Source organism: Muntiacus reevesi, chromosome 6, assembly GCF_963930625.1.
Source record: "Muntiacus reevesi chromosome 6, mMunRee1.1, whole genome shotgun sequence".
Taxonomy (NCBI): Eukaryota; Metazoa; Chordata; class Mammalia; order Artiodactyla; family Cervidae; genus Muntiacus; species Muntiacus reevesi.
The window spans coordinates 107702094-107717423 of NC_089254.1; the positions used below are offsets into that span (position 1 = coordinate 107702094).

Consider the following 15330-nt stretch of genomic DNA (forward strand, 5'->3'; position numbering starts at 1 on the left):
CACTGTGGAAAATAGCTAAACACAGGTTACAGTGTGACTCAGGAATTCCGCTCCTAGGTCTATACCCTTTTCTGGGCTCCAACATCACTGCCTATGGTGACTGCAGCCATGCAATTACAAGATGCTTGGTCCCTGGAAAAAAAGTTATGACCAACCTAGACAGCATATTAAAAGGCAGAGACATTACTTTGCCAACAAAGGTCCGTCTAGTCAAAGCTATGGTTTTTCCAGTGGTCATGTATGGATGTGAGAGTTGGAACATAAAGACAGCTGAGCACTGAAGAATTGATGCTTTTGAACTGTGGTGTTGGAGAAGACTCTTGAGAGTCCCTTGGACTGTGAGGAGATCCAACCAGTCCATCCTAAAGGAGATCAGTCCTGGGTGTTCATTGGAAGGACTAATGCTGAAGCTGAAGCTCCAATATTTTGGCCACCTGATGCGAAGAGCTGACTCATTAGAAAAGACCCTTATGCTAGGAAAGACTGAAGGCAGGAGAAGGGGGTGACAGAGGATGAGATGGATGGATGGCATCACCGACTCAATGGACATGAGTTTGAGCAAGCTCCGGGACTTGGTGATGGACAGGGAGGCCTGGAGTGCTTCAGTTCATGGGGTCGCAAAGAATTGGACATGACTAAGCAACTGAACTAAACTGAGGTCTATACCCAAGAGAAATGAAAACAGATATCCACAAAAACACCTGGATGTGTCTGTTCATAGCAGCGGTATTCCTAATAGCTGAAAAGCGGAAACCATTTAAATGTCTATCAACTGATGAATGAATAAGTAAAATGTGATATAGCCATAAAATGGAATATTATTTGGCAACAAAAAGAAATGCAGTACTGATACATGCTACAACATGGAGGAGTCTTGAAAACACTATGTTATGAGAAAAAAGTTGGTCACAAAGGACCACATATTGTGTGATCCCATTTACATGAGGTGTCCAGTATAGGCAGATCTACAAAGTAGCTTAGTGGTTGCCTAGGGTTGGAGGTCATGGTGGACTGGTGGCGTGTCACAGCTAAGAGGTGTGAGGCTTCTTTTTGGGGTAATGAGAATGTTCTAAAATTGACTGTAGTGATGACTGCACAACTCTGTGATATACTAAAAACCACTGGACTGTATACTCTAAATGGGTGAAATATAAGATACACAAATTATATCTCAACAAAATTGCTTTTAATAAAGGATCTTCAAGTAATTTAACTGTCTGCCCAAAGCCCAATACTCTTTAAAGTAAGACAATACAGATATTCAACCACATAATGTTATAATTATAATACTCACAATATTATAATATATGATATATAATATTCAGCATTCATTAGGAATTAGTAATTTGTAAGAAGCAGAAATGCGACCCATGACAGGAGAAAAACCAGTCACTAGAATCAGACCCAGAACAGAGATGATAGAAACAGATTCTGATACATATATAACAACTGACATAATACATTCAAGGATTTAAAGGAAAATATAAACATTACAGGGAGAGAGAAATGGAAAATATAAAAAAGGTCCAAATGGAACTCCCAGGACAGAAAACACACTATCTGAAAGGAAAAAACAAAAATAGTAGGTAAGATATTGTGGAGGAAAGGAACTGTGAAAATGAAAACATAGAAATAAAATATATCTGAAATGAAGCCCAGAGAGGAAATACTGGGGAAAGTGATACAAAACAAGAGTGTTAGTTGAGTAACTAGCATCCTTGCGGAGGAGGGGACCGAAAAATACTCGAAGAAACGGTGTCTAAGAGAATGGAGAAAAAGAATACGATACTCTCAACAGCTGCAGGACACATCTGATCCAATTCAGCATCCGTTCATGAGAAACACTTTTGGCAAACCTGAAAACGAAGCAACATCCTCAACGTGATAAAGGGCATCTATGAAAGAATGACAGCTGACACCAAAGTAACTGTGAAATTCGGAACACTTTCCCTCTAGGAGGGCACACGAGGCAAGGAGGTCTGCTTTCATGATGTCAGCGCTGTACTGGAGGGCTCAGCCAGTGAAATAAAGCAAGAAAAACAGCAAAAACCAAACAAGTTGGTAGAATCGTGAAAATCAGAGTTAGATAAAGGCCACATGTGGGTTTCCAACTGTGCTCTCATAAAACAGTGGGACTGGACCAGGGAGCTCTGTCACTAAAATTAGCCAGTAGAAAGATGTCAAAAGTGAATTTCTCTAACTTTAATTTTTACTTTGCTAAAACCACCGTGTCCATAGAGTCCTTGTTGTAGAATTTTGGGAATAACTGCAATAAACTGCATGAACATCCACAGGCTTGGAAGGTAAACCCTGTGTCAGCTCATATACTGCGAGGCTTCACTGGGCACAGTCGTCGGTCCAAAGGCATACAAGTGGCCTCCTTCATTCACGCGTCCAGGTAGATCTCAACGCCACAGCACGCCCACAATGCCATTAAAGAGCACAAATCTAGTGAAATTTATAGTAGGGGCTTTCCTGGTGACTCAGTGGTAAAGAATCTGCCTGCCAATGCAAGAGATGCAGCGTTCAATCCCTTGGTCGGGAATGGAGAAGGAAATGGCAACCTACTCCAGTATCCTTGCCTGGAAAAAGCCGTGAACAGAGGAGCCTGGCGGGCTACAGTCCATGGGGTGACAAGAGAGTTGGACACAACTGAGCAACTAGACAAACAACAGACGATAGTCTATGCAGTAAACGGGGGCTTCCCTGGTGGCTCAGACAGGAAAGAATCCGCCTGCAATGCAGGAGGCCAGGAGACCCTGGTTCAATCCCTGGATCAGGAAGATCCCCCAGAGGAGCCTGGCGGGCTACACTCCACAGGATCGCAAAGAGTCGAATGGGACTGAAGTTACTTAGCACACAGGCAATAAATAAGTACATAGAATCCCATTAATCTGAGGATTTTTGAAAGCTGAATAAAGAGGCTGTATTTCTACATTTCCTAAGACTACTTTCTTCAAGCTTCAAATATCAGACTGATTTACATTGAGGTTTCCTGCATATATATATATATATATATATGAAAGTGAAAGTGGCTCAGTCGTGTCTGGACTCTTTGCGACCCCACGGACTATACAGTCCACGGAATCCTCCAGACCGGAATACTGGAGTGGGTAACCAATTCCCTTCTCCAGTGGATCTTCCCAACTCAGGGATCAAACCCAGGTCTCCTGCATTGCAGGCAGAATTCTTTACCAGCTGAGCCACAAGGGAAACCCAAGAATACTGGAGTGGGTAGCCTATCCCTTCTCCAGCGGATCTTCCCGACTCAAGAAGCAAACCGGGGTCTCCTGCATTGCAGGCAGATTCTTTACCAACTGAGCTATCTGGCAGGCCCCATGTATATGTGTGTGTGTGTATCTGGAAAAACTGACCACCAGCACTGTCAGCCCAGTACCAAAAAAGAAAAACACACAAAATCTTAAAACACACATACAAGAACAGTTCTAGTATACATGCATAGGCAAAGATAGCTCTACTTACTTGACATACTGATTTCTGGCACTTACCATGGGTGATTTATAGTATCTATGTAGTATATTAATGAAATCTGTAATTGTTAGCATTCCTGGAAGAAAGAATTACATATTAAACATAAAACTATGAAAACATTAAAGGAAAATTTCAGGTGATAAGCAAACCTGAAGTATTTATTTACTAGAAAATCTTCTAAATTATATGATAATGATTACAGCACACCTTAATAATAAATTAATAAATTATTTAAAACAATTAACCTGTTAATTATCTACCCCAAACTAAGATATACAAATTTAACTGAAGTTAAAGCCTCATAGTATTTAATGGAATTAATCACAGTATTTGGCAATTCACTGAGAGAAAACTTTCTGAATGTTACAAAAACATCACGAAAGACTTGCATCCGCACACAAATAATTTGGGATACTTTAAGATAAGATCAAGTGTACCATAAGCCCTAGAGTCATGGCACTTTTGGTAGCACGTGGATGGTTTTCTGAGAATCCTTCTAAAAACAATGGCTTTCTCAGGCATGATTTATGAAGGGCCCACTGTGTGCCGGACACCAGGACTACAGGGATGAAGACAAGGAGCACTTCCCCGATGAAGCTGCAGCCTGAGGGGAGGCGGACACAGCGAGTCATCTCCAGACCACGCAGTGCCTGCTGAGAGGGGGCAACACCCAGAGTCCACCGCGATTCCTAAGATGACACATTGCGGAGCCTAGATACTGTGAGCCAGCGGTAATTTTAATAGTGTGACAATGATATAGCAAAGGCATCAACCACGTCTGCTCATTTCCTCTACCGTGTCAGAAAGACGTTCACCCCGGAGGAAACGGGGGTGCCCTGCAGCGGGAACCCAGCAGAGGGCGGGCCTCAGGCCGGGGACCCCGTTCCTGGGGCTCGCGGGACCGGGAAAGGCCCAGAGGAACCTTTGGAGCCAAAAAGGTGCTGGATGAAAAGAAACTCAGTACAGGTTCATAAATGTTTTGAATTTACTAGCAGCTCCACCTCACAGGATGTAAAAAGCAACGGTCTTTTTTTAACTTGGTAATGTGTTTACGAGGCTGGATTCCAACACCTCAGGTGTTCAGGTTTCTCCCCAGGCCCGCACTGCTTACCTACAAAACTTTGTTTTTTACTCTCCCACAGAGGTGCTGCTCGAACTCCATTGGCGACTAAGGCAAAGAAGGCCTTTTTAACCTAAGACAAGAGAAACAACACACGTTTTTAGTCATACACAGGCAGGGAGAAGAATACCTTCAACTAGTAGGTTGGTGCAAAAGTAGCTGTGGTTTTGCATTGTTGAAATTTGCCATTTGATATTGGAATACATTCTTAAATGTGGTTATGTTATACACCACTTTAATGCGCCTTTCTCGCTTTATGTTTTTTTGCTAATGACTTACTACTTGCTGGGTATTTTTATGTTTATTTTAGACTGTGGAAATGATGTTAGACAAAAAGCCAGTTCGAGCAATTTCTTGAATATCTGAGTTCAAAACAGGTTGTAAAGCATCGGAGACAACTCACAACATCAACAATGCATTTGGCCCAGGAAGTGCTAATGAACATACAGTGCAGTGTGGTTCAAGAAGTTTTGCAAAGGAGACGAGAGCCTGGAAGATGAGGAGTGCAGTGGCCGGCCACTGGAAGTTGACAGCGACCCATTAGAGCAATCATCAAAGCTGATCCTCTTACAACTGCGCGAAAAGTTACCAAAGAACTCAACGTTGACCATTTTGTGGTCGTTCAGCATTTGACACAAATCAGAAAGATGAAAAAACTCCATAAGTGGGTGCCTCACGTGCTGACCAAAAATCAAAAAAATTGTTCTGAAGTGTCATCTTCTCCAGGTCAATGTAACAACAACGAACCGTTTCTCGATCGGATTGTGATGTGTGATGAAAAGTGAACTGCGTACGACAACCGGCAGTGACCAGCTCAGTGATGAAACTGAGAAGAAGCTCCAAAGCACGTCCTAAAGCCAAACTTGCACCAAAAAAAGGTCACGGTCACTGTTTGGTTGGTCTGCTGCCCGTCTGGTCCACTACAGCTTTCTGAATCCCGGAGAAACCATCACATCTGAGAAGCACGCTCAGCAAATTGATGAGATGTACTGACAGCTGCAGGGCCCGCAGCCGGCCCTGGTCACCAGGAAGGGCCGGTTCTTCTCCGCGACAGACCCGGACTGATGTCACACAACCAACACCTCACAAGTTGAAGGAATCGGGCTACGACATTTTGCCTCAAATCGCCATATTCACCTGACCTCTCGCCAACTGATCACTACTTCTTCAAGAATCTCAACAACTTTTTGCAGGGAAAACGATTCTTCAATCAACAGGAGGCAGAAAATGCTTTCCTGGAGTTTGTCAAATCCGAAAGCACGGGTTGTTATGCTCCATGAATAAACTTCTCACTGGCAAAAATTTGTCGACTGTAGTGGTTCCTATTTTGATTAATAAAGGTGTGTTTGAGCCTAGTTATAATGATTTAAAATTCACGGACTGAAAATGCTAATTATGTCTGCACCAACCTATTAAAATATTCAACCTAATCTTACCAGTTATCTTCAACATTGAGTTTTGTAAACTTGATAAGTTAAAAATAACTGAATACAAAAAAAAAAACAAAAAACAAAAAACAAAAACAAACAAACAAAAAATAACTGAATGCATTAACATAAGCAATATGCTTCTGTATTATATTGCAAGGTATATAGGGATTGGAGATTCTTTTTTGAAACAAACAAGGCAATTAACCTCAAAGATTTTTTTCTTGTATCTGAAGTGTCTTGAATACATACAGACTTCATATAATTAAAACCACATATTAAACTTCAGAGTTTAATCTCTTTTATAGGTGGTTATTAATTCATTTGAAAACACTGAAGTTGTATCAAAGTACTTGAAATGAAAATCTGTTTTTCATACATTTAATAACAAAACATCAAGCATACCTCCTTCATTCCCCTGAGGGTGAGAAAGAGAAGAAATGAAGGACATAACATACACATACTTTTATACAGTTTTGAGATGGACACCCACCACCATATGCCCATCGTGGGTTGGGTCTTGTTCAGAGTAGTTCACATGCAGAATCTCTCTGAGCCCCCAGGACAAACACCCTCCCAGATACCCTGGCAGGGAAAGAAGGTGGTGGAGGTGCTGACAATGACCTCTAAATACAGAGAGCAAAGGGCATCTGGAAAATGGCTCAATTTTACTGATAATCAAAGAAATGAAAATTAAAGCAAATTAAAAACATCATTTAAAGCTGCTAAATAAGCCAATATTTTTTAATTTACAGCACCTAACACAGGTGTGGCTGTAAAACCACTGGTGGCATCATGAATTGTTAGAATAGTTTCTGACCAACAGCTTGTATCAAGAATTACGAAAATACTGTTTATGTACCCGTTTTTTCTCTGTCAAATCAGTTACACAAAAATTTTAGGAGTAGGATTCTTGAGTCGGCGATGTTCAGTATGGCATTATTTCTACTACAGAAAACTGAAAAAAGATCTGCCTCCCGCAAACTTGTTAAATACTGGCAAATGAGAAAAATGAGAAAAAAAAGTACCAAACAGTGTAAGTGTGAAGACTGTGTTGAAGTGGGGGGAAAAAGAAAAGGTTTATGGCAGTGAAAATGCAGACTATAAAATTATGCATTATAATTACATAAAACATGTATTTAAACAGAAAAGCTCAAAGAGAAGCCAAAAAAATTTAGACTTCTACACTAAGGAGTTGAAGCAGTGAAAGTGTACGTCTTAAAAAATTTTTTTATTCTGTGTTCTAGTTATCTTTATAACAAGAAAGAAAAAGGCTCTTTTTTCATCCACTATATTCCCCAACCCCTTGTTAATGTACCAGCGAAAAGAAAAGGGAGGATTACAGGAACCGAAAGCTTCATGTCAGAGGAAGAGTAATGGGTTGGCACCAGTTTCGGCCCTTATTTACTGAACAAGAGTGACTAGTGGAGCTGCCTGGCTCATGAGAACAGGAGTCGAAGGACGGCTGGAGCTCAGGGGGACTCTCGCTGGCTGTTTCCCACCCTTGTCCTGGCCGAGTCTGGCACTGTGCTCAGTACGGCAGGGACTCCACCAACCTGCTGGACAAATGCGCAGGGAACGGGGAGAGGAGATGAGAAGAGCCAGTCCAAGGGCATGAGGGTCAAGCGGGAACTGAACGGCATCCACAAACTGGTAAGATGGTTTTCGAACCACAGCTTGTATCAAGGGTCACAACACATTCACAGGGTGTGGAACTAAACGGCAGCCAGGGGAGGTGAGAGGGGGTGAATGATCTGTTTCTACCTGGACCATGGGAATCTGGGAATCCTTGATGGCGGGCCTAGAAAACATCATCAAAGGATATGGGGCAAAGTCACGGACACACAGATTCTGAAACACATTAAATATCTGCTTAGCCTGTTTTTCTAACTGGTTGTGGAGTAGGCAGGGAGTGGGGGCACTTTTAAAACCACAAACTGCTCATTGTTTTCTCCAAAATAAGAGATTTAGCACAGAAAAACCAGTATACAAATCATTCATGAGGATCATTCACGTAAGACAGTGACCACAGCCATTAAAGTTCTGGTTTGGCCGTGGGGAAATAGCTGAAAACAACTACACGAGTTGGACAGACCGCATGTAAACCCTGATGGGAAAGCGCTGGCGGACACCACACAGGCAGGATTCAAGGAGCCACAATTATTGACAGAAAAGACACCGAGTGAGCTCCATAATCTTTCTGGAATTTTTTCCAAAGGCATTTTTCCAATCATCTTCAAATCAGTGATTTCAATAGAAAACTGTAATCTATCAAAAAGAGCCAAATAAAATTCGGGCAGGAAACATACAAAGAAGACTGCACCCAGCACAGCAGAGGTGAAGAAAAGTGAAAGTGAGGTCGCTCAGTCGTGTCCGACTCTTAGCGACCCCACGGACTGCAGCCCACCAGGCTCCTCCGTCCATGGGGTTTTCCAGGCAAGAGTGCTGGAGTGGGCTGCCATCAGAGGTAAGATGCTAGAAATCAAAGGCAAAGACAAAATCACACCAGAGGGAAAAAGGACATTAACTTTCAAAGAAGCAAGAAGCACAGATGGGGACACCAACAGAAGCAGGGCCTGACCCTGAAGACTCTGAAGGTGACTGTCCTTCCAGAAACAGAAAAATATCGTGCTTTTCCACAATAACTTCTCTGCCTGACCTGTTATCTACAAGCTGTTAGGTGACTGTCGCTCAGTCATATCTGATTCTTGCGACCCCATGGACTGTAGCTCACCAGGCTCCTCTGTCCAAGGAACTCTCCTGGCAAGAATGCTGGAGTGGGTTGCCTTTCCCTTCTCCAGGGAATCTTCCTGATCCAGGGATCAAACCCAGGTCTTCTGCACTGCAGGCGGATTCTTTACCAGCTGAGCCACAAGGGAAGCCCACAAACTGTTAAATGGCCCCTAAATGCTTGGAGGTTACCAAAGGACTCTCAAGGGCTCTGCACACAAACCCAAGGAGACGCCCACACGGCACCGACTCTCACACGCAGGGCGGATGCTCAGGCTGGCGCCTCGGACGGCAGGGCTGTGACGTGTGCTGACCTGAGGATGCACTCTGATGCCACGAGAGGGACAAATGCAAGGAAGCCACCGTTGAGGGGCAAAGGGGACGTTAGGGATTCGAGGTGAAAAGTGCCTTCACTTCTGCATGGGAAGCTAAGACAGCCAGTGAAGTGAAAGTCACTGTCGTGTCCAAATCTTTGCGACCCCATGGACTATACCTTCCATGGAATTCTCCAGGCCAGGATACTGGAGTGGGCAGCCTTTCCCTTCTCAGGGGGATCTTCCCAACCCAGGGACTCCCGCATTGCAGGCGGATTCTTTCCCAGCTGAGCCACCAGGCAAGCCCAAGAATACTAGAGTGGGTAGCCTATCTCTTCTCCAGCAGATCCTCCCGACCCAGGAATCGAACTGGGGTCTCCTGCATTGCAGGCAGATTCTTTACCAACTGAGCCACCCGGGAAGCCAGACGCTGAGGAAAATGCTGGGAGTGAAGCAGAGCGCCTCCCGCTGCCTTCAGGGGGAGCGAAGCTGCAGGACCAACCAGGCTGACTTTGGCTTTTCCTTGGCTCAGGTCCTCTGCCCTCTCCGAGTCCCGACACTCTCAGCCACACAAGGGGCTAACGGACAACGTTTTCCTCACAAGTGCATGGTTTTTTTTTGTTTTTTTTTTATGGCCATGCCACATGGCTTGCTGAATCTCAGTTCCCCCACCAAGGACTGAACTTGGACCTTCAGCAATGAAAGCCCGGATTCCTGACTATTAGGCCACCAGGGAGCTCCCGCAAGTGACTGGACGAACCAGACTTGCTCTGAAGATGCTCAGCAGTAAGAGTCAAAAAGGAAAAATGTTTTTAATTTTCCAGTCTCTATAAACCAGACCAGAAGCAGAGAAAGATTTATTGTCTTAACTTCAGCCACACAGACATGCTGACATGTCAACACGTCACGGAGGGTGGCGGCCACAACTCGCCCCTCCAGAGACCCGACAGAACCCCCTGGAGTGGACAGGACGTGCTCTCAGCCCGAGAGGGGGTGCGTGTCGGTGTGGCCGGTCAGCAGCCCTGCCTGTCCCTCCTCTGGCTTGGCCGCAGCTTCTGCACCATCAGGAGACCTTCTAAACCTGCTTCCTTAGCACCGCGTGTGCGGAGTCCTATGATACTGTACTGAGAAAACTTCACAATTACAGAAGGCACAGGGTGTCACCAAATCACCAAACAGAGATAGGACACAAGCGGACGGGCACGACCGAGTTCCAGCCTTCAGGGAAAAACGTCAGGGGCCTTGAGTACCTTTGAAAAATTTCTTTCTTTTCAACTGATGAGCGATTTACTTAAACGGATACCAATTAAAAAATCTGTATTTTAATAGGCATGGGGGAGGGAGTCAGGCGTGGGGGGGGAGTCAGGTGTGGAGGGAAGCCCACGACTGGATGCCTGGGCACATCTGAAAACAAGCAGGGAGATTGTTTCAAATCAGATCATAACTGCATCAACCATCAAAGGACTATTTTTTTCCGGAGAAACTGCGTCAGAAATAAAAGGCACAAAGACGAACACTTGGGCGCTTCCAATGGAAAAGACAGCTGGCCAGACTCCTGAGAGAGACGCACCAGGCGGAAGCCCCGTGTGAACAGCGTGCTCCTCCAGCTGCGGGTGCACCCCGTCTAACTGTGCGCTACTCCGTACAGCCCCGAACACTGACGTTGCACAAGTTCTAGTCTGACATCTGTCTCACTAGACGGGTGAAGAAACAGAACAAGAAGGCGACGTAGTAAGAATGCTAAAGAGCAATTCAGGGCCCACGATCTCCTGGCTGAAGTTCCAGAAGAAAGGGAAGAGCAGGAAGGTGACCTCGGAAGAAATAGCACGATGAACACAGACGGAGTGACAGGTCAGGCCCGACGGCCCATCGGGCGCTGGCTCACGAGCGGAAAACCCCACAACCAGGCGCGAGGCACGGAATTCAGGAGCCCCAGAGATAAGGAGAAAACCCCAAAAGCGTCAGAGAGGGAAAAGAAATCACACGTCTAAGACGGAGATTAAAGAAGTAAAAAGCACAAGTGCATTCTCTTCAGCAACACAGGCAGCTAGCAGCAGTGGAACAAAGCCTTCAACATTCGAGATACACATTATGGAATTCTGTACATAGTCTACAGATTGAGTGTATGGAATGTTTAACTTTTCAAGTAACTACTTTCCCATGTATCTTTTCTTGGGAAGTGTACCAACGTTTGAATCCTCCTAACCCCAATAGGACTCATTTGAAAAGACCCTGATGCTGGGAAAGATTGAAGGCAGGAGAAGGGGACGACAGAGGATGAGATGGTCGGATGGCATCACGGACTCAATGGACATGAGTTTACTCCGAGTAAACTCCGGGAGTTGGTGATCGGCAGGGAGGCCTGGCGTGCTGCAGTCCATGGGGTCACAAAGAGTCGGACACGACTGAGGGACTGGACTGAACTGAACCCTAATATGACCTGGCTTCCCTGGTGGCTCAGTGGTAAAGAATCCACCTGCCAATACAAGAGACACGGGTTCGATCCTTGGGTCGGGAAGATCCCTTGGTGAAGGGAATCACAACCCACTCCGGTATTCTTGCCTGGAGAATTCCATGGACAGAGGAGCCTGGCGGCCTACAGTCCATGGGGTCTCAAAGAGTCGGACAGGACTTAGCTCCTGAACAACAGCAACCCCTAGTATGATGGAGCTGAATGGGGTTAGAGGAGGTCATCGGGGTGGGATCACTGTCCTCATGAGAAAGACTTAGAGTGGTCCTGCTCTCCAGGCAACTGTTCGCAAGCCGGGAAGACAGGCCTCACCAGCCAAGAGGACTGGAAGCCGGGAGAAACAAAGCCCGCCAGTCTGCTGGCTTTTGTCACGCAGCCCTAGCGGACCGAGGCAGGAAGCTCCGGGGGAAAGTGCTCCACCAAAACAGAGGGGATAAATCAGGAGCGCAGAAAAGCCTGCGTTCAGGTCATCAGGAGAGGATGGGGACTGACGGCGGGAAGCTGTGAGGGTCTCGGGTGATGGTGACGAGGAGGAGGAGACGCAGAAGCAGCAGGGGTGGGTCTGCGCGGGGCTGCAAGCCTGCGGGCCCAGGCTGACTGCACAGGAAATCCTACTGAGCGGTCAGACGGTGGGAAAAGCCTTAGATGATCAAAGAAAATTAAAAGCGGAAGGGTTCTGAGCTCCAGGAATAACACTGAGCTGAACAAATAGGAAATGTAACCACAGTACAACACAACTCAGTCAGATGCGTGAAAACACCCCCTGAGACATGGTTAATTGTGGGGGGGGGTGGTGAGGGGAGGCAGGAAGCCACACGAGGAACGAAGCACCCAGCTGCCAAGCTAGAAAGGAGAAAAGTGTCTGAAAATGAGCGACTCGCGCTAAGGTGGCGGTGACGCCAGGCCCGACAGCTGAACTGCTCTTTCTGGGAATATGACGAGGGGGCGAGGAGGAACAGAGGCTGCTGTTTGTACGGAAGCCTTTTTGCACCACCTCTAGACGACACGACACGCAAAGCCCACTGCCTGTACTTCCTGCGAGCAGTCCGCCAGCTGCTGTGTGAGCGCCCCCGGGTCGGGTCAACCTCATGTCGCGGCTCTGATCACTTAAGTCTTTTCTGGAATACTGATACGCTCTAATTCCCACCCTTCTGGACGGCAGGGACTTATTAATTAGTCCCAGGGATCATTTAGCTCATTGAGGAATCTTTCTGGATACCGGTCATTATTTTCTTTCTCTCTCTTGGTTTCAAGTCATCTGTTAATTAGATGATGCCGCCAATGAAATCAATATTCAAGTCACTGCTCCAAATGCTGATGGGCTTAGAGGGAAAGAACCTTAAGGCATGCAACAATTTCTCAGCTAAGTCCTCCCAGAAAGTAGAGCAGGCCCACCCGTGGCTTATCTGAGAAGACAACCCGAGGAGCAGAAGTGACACAGGCCTGCAGGGAAGAGGGGGGTGGTGGTCGAGCTGGCCTGACGGGGCTCGATTCCCCTGGGGGTCTTCTGAGGACTGTCCGCCCAGAGCAGGAGAGGCAGGGGTGCTTACCCACCTGCTCGTCCCCTGCTGGTTCCTGAGGCAGGGTGCTGCCCACTGAGCCTGCAGGAGGCAGGGTTGGCTGGAGTGACAGATGGCCTGGTCCCTGAGAGGAATCCAAAACAACCAGGAGCCTCACTCCAGGGAGACCGAGATTTCACTGATGTTCTTTTAAGGTTTATCAGTTCAGTTGAGTTGCTCAGTTGTGTCCAACTCTTTGTGACCCCAGGGACTGCAGGACCCCAGGCTTCCCTGTCCTTCACCATCTCCCGGAGTTTGTTCAAACTCATGCCCACTGAGTCAGAGATGCCATCCAACCATCTCACCCTCTGTTGTCCCCTTCTCTTCCTGTCCTCAATCTTTCCCAGCATTAGGGTCTTTTCCAATGAGTCACCTCTTAACATCAGGTGGCCAGAGTACTGGAGCTTCAGCATCAGTTCTTCCAATGAATACTCAGGGTTGATTTCCTTTAGGATGGACTGGTTTGATCTCTTTGCTCCCCAAGGGACTCTCAAGAGTCTTCTTCCGCACCATAGTTCGAAAGCATCAATTCTTTGGTGCTCAGCCTTCTTTATGGTCCAACTGTCACATTCATACATGACTACTGGAAAAACCATAGCTTTGACTAGACGGACCTTTGTTGGCAAAGTGATGTCTCTGCTTTTCAATATGCTGTCTAGGTTTGCATTAGCTTTTCTTCCAAGGAGCAAGCATCTTTTAATTTTGTGGCTACAGTTACTGTCCACAGTGATTTCAGAGCCCCCCAAAATAAAGTCTGTTACTGTTTCCACTTTTTCCCCATCTATTTGCCATGCAGTGATGGAACTCGATGCAATGATCTTTGTTTTTTAAGTGTTGAGTTTTAAGCCAGGCTTTTCACTCTTCTCTTTCACCATCATCAAGAAGGACGGTTTAGAGGTAAGCATTTACCCTGTCAGTTACGCAGATAACTTACATCCAATTAATGCCAATATATGTTAGCATTCTGTTCAATGACTGCTGTGGTTTCTGTGTCCTGACTGGACCCCAGTGGATCAGAAAAGCACCAGGGAGGGTTTTGGGGACCAAGGGTTTGGGACTGGGCTCCTATCTTGGGGCCTGAACACAGTGCTGAGCTCTGGGTCAGTGGGGCCCAGACCCCATGGTCCCGGGCAGGGAGCCCTGAGAGGAAACCAGGGTCCCCCGGACTGTGGTGCGCCCGCCCCAGCCTGCAGGTGCCAGAGGAGAGCCGGAGCCAGGGATGCAGTCACTGCAGCGAGAGGAACGTGGGTTCTGGTGTGGGCAGAGTCCTGCCAGGGCTGGGGCTGACAGAGGGGACTTGTGGTCACTGAGAACCAGACAGCCTCCACGGCAGCCCCCAAAGAGTCCTTCCCTTGCAGCTACTGGGCTGAGATTTCCCAAATCAAACACATGGTGTTAATTCTGCAGGGGATGGAGCATCACCACCCCAGAGGTCACCGCCTCCCCGCGTCTCAGATGTGAAAGCCTGGGCGCTGACTTGGCTCAACCCCAGAACCCAGCACAGCGACAGGGCCAGTGTCAGAACTGCCTGTTTTGCCTTGGAGGCCCAGGAACAAGTTTTCCTGGGCTGATGCCCTGCACACCTGGGGCCACTCATTCCCCAGACCACTGCAGCCACCCCCTGCTGCCCCGAGACCTGTGTCAGACCCCAGCCTGCCCCAGCAAGGGGCTCACATGCGGGGACTGGGGCAAGGCTTCGCCACTTCGCATCTGCAGAAACCCAGGAAGTGAGTGTGGGAACATGGGATTTGGTGGAGTTACTGGCAGTGTGGACGTGATGTCCACGGCAGCCGCTGGGAAGGCTCGAAAGCTTTCCGAGTTGACGGCCTTGAATGTAGGGCATTGTGGAATGCCGAGATGCCAGAACCCTGGTGCTCTGAGGAGGAAGAGTGAACCCACGGGCTTACGGAGGTTTCGGCACGTGCGCCTGTGCACCCAGCCCCCAGCCCCCTTCTCCAGCAGGGCCCAGAGGTCACACCCTCCCCGGGTCTGCGTGCTGGGACCCTCCACCCTGCGAAGCTGTGTGCTGGTGGCACTCTGTAGGGGGCGTACCCGTGTGAACCTCGCTGATGCGTGTGGGGTGAGGGTCCTCTGGGGGAGGATAGGGCTGCGATGGGCTGCCAAGGACGAGGCAGCAGGCGCCCGGCTGGGGTGGGAGTGTTCTGACCCGCGGGTCCTTGGTAATGGCTGACTGGTTACAGCATCCCTGGGCACGAGG

The 15330-nt window shown here is 47.3% G+C and overlaps 1 protein-coding gene across 5 annotated transcripts in view; it reads right to left on the reverse strand.

Annotated features, from left to right (window-relative positions):
- The window catches only part of PRKAG2 (protein kinase AMP-activated non-catalytic subunit gamma 2), a 292846-nt gene that overhangs the window by 22582 nt on the left and 254934 nt on the right, over window positions 1-15330 (reverse strand). For all 5 annotated transcript variants that reach the window (XM_065939488.1, XM_065939487.1, XM_065939489.1 and 2 more), the window contains 2 exons: window positions 4604-4685; window positions 3510-3568 (listed from right to left, as the gene is read on the reverse strand). In XM_065939488.1, the coding sequence (XP_065795560.1) occupies window positions 3510-3568; window positions 4604-4685 (141 nt within the window). The remainder of the gene's footprint in view (window positions 1-3509; window positions 3569-4603; window positions 4686-15330) is intronic.